Source organism: Octopus bimaculoides, chromosome 3, assembly GCF_001194135.2.
Source record: "Octopus bimaculoides isolate UCB-OBI-ISO-001 chromosome 3, ASM119413v2, whole genome shotgun sequence".
Taxonomy (NCBI): Eukaryota; Metazoa; Mollusca; class Cephalopoda; order Octopoda; family Octopodidae; genus Octopus; species Octopus bimaculoides.
The window spans coordinates 103121661-103127226 of NC_068983.1; the positions used below are offsets into that span (position 1 = coordinate 103121661).

The 5566-nt window shown below is 36.3% G+C and overlaps 2 protein-coding genes across 4 annotated transcripts in view; one reads left to right on the top strand and one right to left on the bottom strand.

Annotated features, from left to right (window-relative positions):
• Nucleotides 1–936, top strand: part of LOC128247323 (uncharacterized) — a 22167-nt gene extending 21231 nt beyond the window's left edge. For both annotated transcript variants that reach the window (XM_052966397.1, XM_052966398.1), the window contains exon 2: nucleotides 544–936. In XM_052966397.1, the coding sequence (XP_052822357.1) occupies nucleotides 544–667 (124 nt within the window). In that variant the 3' untranslated portion in view covers nucleotides 668–936. The remainder of the gene's footprint in view (nucleotides 1–543) is intronic.
• LOC106878241 (cAMP-dependent protein kinase regulatory subunit) overlaps nucleotides 1–5566 on the bottom strand; it is a 57205-nt gene that overhangs the window by 18434 nt on the left and 33205 nt on the right. For both annotated transcript variants that reach the window (XM_014927411.2, XM_014927410.2), the window contains exon 3: nucleotides 1647–1786. In XM_014927411.2, the coding sequence (XP_014782897.1) occupies nucleotides 1647–1786 (140 nt within the window). The remainder of the gene's footprint in view (nucleotides 1–1646; nucleotides 1787–5566) is intronic.

Genomic DNA, 5566 nt, shown 5'->3' on the forward strand with positions numbered 1-5566 from the left:
TTGTACCATTACACATGCACTCCAGTCTCGCACACGTCCTGTATATTTCTAAACATGCACTCTCTTGGCCTTTTCTACACGCATTTTCCTTTAACTCTCTTTCCCTAGATCGTCCGTTTTCTTTTCTTTTCTTTTCTTTTTTTTCTTAGAAATTTTCTACGGAGAGTAAAGTAGTGCAGCTGAAGGTTCGAAAACGAATCTACACACCTGTTGCTTGTCAGAAGAATGTCTGATGCTTCGTGTTTTATCTCTATGCTAGGAGATTAATGAGAAACACCTGACATCCGAAGACGTTCGGTAGTCGAGGAAAGGTCAATCAATTGTTTTAGGTTTGGCCTACTTCTTGGCCGAACTTTATATAACCGATTGAAGGATTTGCTTCTCTCTGGATTTCAACCGACTAACTGAGAATATGGAATTTCTGTCTGTCTGTCTGTCTGTTTGCCCGTCTGTCTGTCTGTCTGTCTGTCTGTCTGTCTGTCTCTCTCTCTCTCTCTTTCTCACTCTGTTTCTCTGTCTGTATGTGTGTCTCTTTATCTTCAGTTTTCATCCGGTTAACCGAAAGCATCGGCCGAATGGAAAGGGACAACGCAATTCTTATCCATTTTTCCTCGCTGTCAGCAGACCGTTAACTTGGCTTCCACACACAGCTTTCAACACCCACTAAGAGCACGTGAGCAACAACATTGATTGTCACCAAAACTACTACGGCTATGTTTGTTATACTGACTATTTCTACAGGCAAATAAAATCTGTGAATATTATTCTTTTCTCTTCGATGTTGCTATTACGCTGTCTCATCCTACTTTCGACCATCTACATATAGTGACCCCGACGCAGAACAAGAATTTCCATTTCTACATCAAGTAACTTTTCATCTGTACGCTACAATTAGTAAATCCGACGTAAGAACCACATACGCCCGTTACATATTCTTTCTGTTCTTTAATGTCAATAAAGTTGTTATAATGGATTTTAATCACTTTATTTTCTTTGGCTTAGAGTTTTTAGAAATAATTGTCCTTGCCCGTCCAGAGATATCTAGTTTATGTGCAATCCAGCCCCCAGAACCAAACGAGTTTGACACCCCTAACTTTAACGGTTTCTTTTTTCTAATATGTTTCCCACTTTTCTTCCACTTTTTTACATTCGCAAACGTTCATATTGATGTGCACATGCGCATACTGATACACATCCCCGTGTTTAGGATATTACTCATCCATCGTCTACATTTTGTTTTACTACTCTGTGCTCTGACCTCCTATTAACCCTATTTACACTTGATTATTTTCCTCTCTACTAATTCTTCTCTCAAATCTATTTCCTCATCCACATAAACTTCAAAATTACTCTCTCAGTACTACTACAGCCATTAAAACAAATCCTCTATTCACCGAAAAGTATTACTCAAAACGTCAGTCTATTTGTCTACAATGATTTATTGCATTTGAGTAAAAGTAAACATTAATCTCATTATCACACATCAATGAGGCCTTTAAAAGTTTATTGGCATTCCCCGTTGGACTCCAGACTAACAGATAAAATATGCTGCAAATAGATATCTATAATTCTTTGTCGGCGTTACAGACATTAACACAGATTCAAAACCTTAAATATCCAAAAATAAAGAGCATAATAAAACTTACGCTGGGAAAAAATATGTTGTCCGAAAAGATTTCTTTCTGGCTTGGGTTTTGAACAAACTCGATCAAGATATTGGCAAACGTTTTCTTCCATTTCTGGTAGTATATAAATAGATACTGACCCTTTGAGTGTTGCATACATTCTAGAATAAAAAAAGAATATAATGTGAAAGAAATGTATTTGTTGATAATTGTCTACCATCATACAAAAAATAGAGAAACTTTATCAACTCGGAATATTTAGACATAGAAAGTATACGACAAATTAATTAACATTTAGAACTACTTTTTCAAAAGTGATAAAATACCGACGTGTCAGGTAATGCCCTCGAGGGTTCTTGGCTGTTTCAACGTCTTAACCTCGCCACCGCCCATAGTTATGTCGCAAGTGTGTTGGTTTGTTTCGGTAGGTTCCGTTGAACCTTGTGGTGTACGACCAATTGAGGCACTTAGTGTTGAATTGATGTTATTTTTTCTTTCTTCTTTTTTTTCCTTTATTTCTCCTTTTTCTCTCCCATGTTTGTGTTTTCTTCGGTTTTAGATTTGTATTTTAATGTGGGTTTCTATTGTATATGTGCCATATAAAATAACAAAATAGAGAAATTTCGTTTTGGGATTGGCACAATGACCCTCCTAAGATAAAGGAACAACAAAGGAACAATTATCGTTAATAAATATATAGATTTTTTTTTAAATGCTAACATTATTGGAGTATTTTGACCAAATGCAACCCTTAGCTAGATGAAAGAGGCCATGATATTCATGCTTTTCTCAGTATTTGAAATTAAATAGCTTGAACAGAGCGTTCACTGACTGCTGTATAAAACTAGTTTTATATTTTTGACTTAGTATAAAGGCCGTATGTTTTAGAAGATGGAGAATGAGATGGGAACTAGCAACGTTCATATAATTTCCAAATCCATCAACGGGATAAGTGATGTGAAATGGCTCATTTCAGAGATTAAAGCATTGTTAAAAAACCACCTCGTTGTTAAAAACCACCTCGAGATCACACCTCATGCTTTACGACACTAATATTGATTCTTTAGACAAGCAAGATAAGTTTTTTTTTTTGTTGTTGTTAAAACGAGATATTTTCGAGTTACCTCACTGGTATATTTTTAACACCGAGAATAATGAACAACAAAGTTAACCGCAGCTATTTTACTGCACTGTGCTAACTTCCAGTAGAGATCAGACTTAACTCAGGTGCTGTGATGCAATTATTTTCCACTCGTTGGTTACAGTATTCGTCACGATTTTTATTAATGAAATATCGAGCAAAAACAACTAGAATAAATACCAGAAGTTGTGTCTGTATCACGAATTATATATATATCAGTTTACTAGAGTCTATTGTACCTTCAATCATTTTATGTTGCGTAGCTGGGCAATTAAAACTCAATTGGTTTTCAGTTTACTTTAGCTAATAAATAGAAACCAATTCTTAAGAAACTTAACCTGTGGTAGTCTAATATGTCATCCAGGTACTGTGGAGCAATTTTTCTACATCAAACCATTAGCTTCTTTTATTCTCACCTGCTTCATTCTCCGAGTTTGTGGGACGAGGGAATACTTAAATATATGCTTAGAAACAAGATATAAAGTCAGAACACTTCAACACAGATATTAAACAGATTATCCACTCACTACTGAGATTTCACATATGAGTGAGAAATTTGAAAAAAATAAATAAGCATCAAGTAGGACAATGTCGTGAAAATCGAGATAAATTGCTGATATAATTTGGTGGGTTACCCAGAAACTAAATGTGTTATAACCTTGATGCTTGATATCAAAGCAAGGATTTCAGCACTACTGGTGAGAAACCTGGTAATTAATTCCAAATGAAAACATTAATGATGTATAGTGTCTTTTCCTGGCGTCAAGTTGAGTGCCTTTTTGTAGTTTTTTTCTCAAATATATGTGTGTATGCAGTATGTATGTATGTATGTATGTATGTATAAAATGTAACTATTTGAGTTACCCTTTTATTTTTGTTGATTTTGAAGTAAAATATTTTCTTTGATAAACAGTGTTTTAGATCAGGGGTTTTCAAACTTTTTGACTTGCGGATCCCTTTATATTTCAGGCTTTACCTTAGGGACCCCCTTATAAACGCTTATGAAATTTATACATAAATATTTGCTTAAAATAACATATATTTTTGCATTTATTTATTTAACAGTATTTAACAAATAGGTTTATTGTCAATTAAAAGATTTCGATAAAAAACATATATAAAATCAAATTGCCCATAAAAAGTATTTGCTGTCTACGGACCCCCTGTCTTGTCCTTGCGGACCACAGTTTGAAAACCCCTGTTTTAGATGATGAAAAGATAGTTTGATCTCGGTCTGTTGCTGGTTGCTGACTTTTATCGACTTCGCGAAGTAAAGAAAAATAAAATCGACTTCAACATAGATTTGAAGTAGGAACTATGAGGCATTGGAACTAGATACTAAAGCCATCTCCATTCAACTATCTATTGTCTGTCAATATTGATGGTTCTTTTGTGACATTGTATAATCCATTCGGTTGTACACAAGTCCAGTGTACTCCACATATACGAATAAAAAGAACAAATGCTTTTATTTTAGACCCACGATAATAAGAGTTATTTTAGACTCAAGAATCCACCTATCTAGAAAGTAATTCTGTGACCGGAAGTAAATCTTTATGACTGATGATGTGGAAGATCAATTGAGATGTGTTGTACTGAATGCTATGCGCAAAAAATTTCTCGATTGAAAGGTCTTTCTTAGAGAAAGGAACAGATCTAGTACCAGAAGTTATTGCTGTTTTGCCCCAGATCAGAGCCGATTGAACAAACATAACCAAAAATGCTCAAGACATGGCCATTCCGACACCCTGCTCCCTCAGGTATTACATATTCAGGACCTCACCTCAGTAGCCTCCAATAATTGATCCTATCTTTTTCCAGACAGTATTCTTTTATTCTTTTGTTTCAGTCTTTGCAGTTATGCTGGAATAATGCTTTCATTTAACTCTAAGATTGCATCTCACCTGAACGGTGTAATTTGAGACAGACATGGTGGCTATTTCTGGAACAACCAACGAGAAATTTTTTTTAATTTTTAATTCATTTAAAAGAAAATGTTCTTTTCTACTCTAGGCACAAGGCTTGAAATTTTGGGGGAGTGGGTCAGTCGATTAGATCAACCTCAGTATGCAGCTGGTACTTAATTTATCGACCCCGAAAGGGTGAAAGGCAAAGTCGAACTCGTGCTAACGTTTCTTATTTCTTTTCTGCCCACAAGGGGCTAAACATAGAGGGGACAAACAAGGACAGACAAAGGGATTAATTCGATTACATCGACCCAAGTGCGTAACTGGTACTTAATTTATCGACCCCGAAAAGATCAAAGGCAAAGTCGACCTCGGTGGAATTTGAACTCAGAATGTCACGGCAGACGAAATAACGCTAAGCATTTCGCCCGGCGTGCTAACGTTTCTGCCAGCTCGCTGCCTTTTTAAAAGTATATATTCTTTTCTACTCTAGGCACAAGGCCCGAAATTTTTACTAAAGGGGCCAGTCGATTAGATCGACTCCAGTACGCAACTGGTGCTTAATTTATCGACCCCAAAGGAATGAAAGGTAAAATCGAACTCAGCGGAATTGAACTCCGAACGTAAAAGCAGACGAAATACCGCTAAGCATTTCGCCCAGCTTGCTAACGTTTCTGCCAGCTCACCACCTCTTTAAGAGGAAATATTCTTTTCTACTCTAAGCACAAGGCCTGAAATTTTGGGGGAGGGGGCCAGTCGATTAGATCGACCCAGTATGCAACTGGTACTTAATTTATCGACCCCGAAAGGATAAAAGGTAAAGTCGACCTCGACGGAATGTGAACTCAGAACATAAAGACAGACGAAATACCACTAAGCATTTCGCCCGGCGT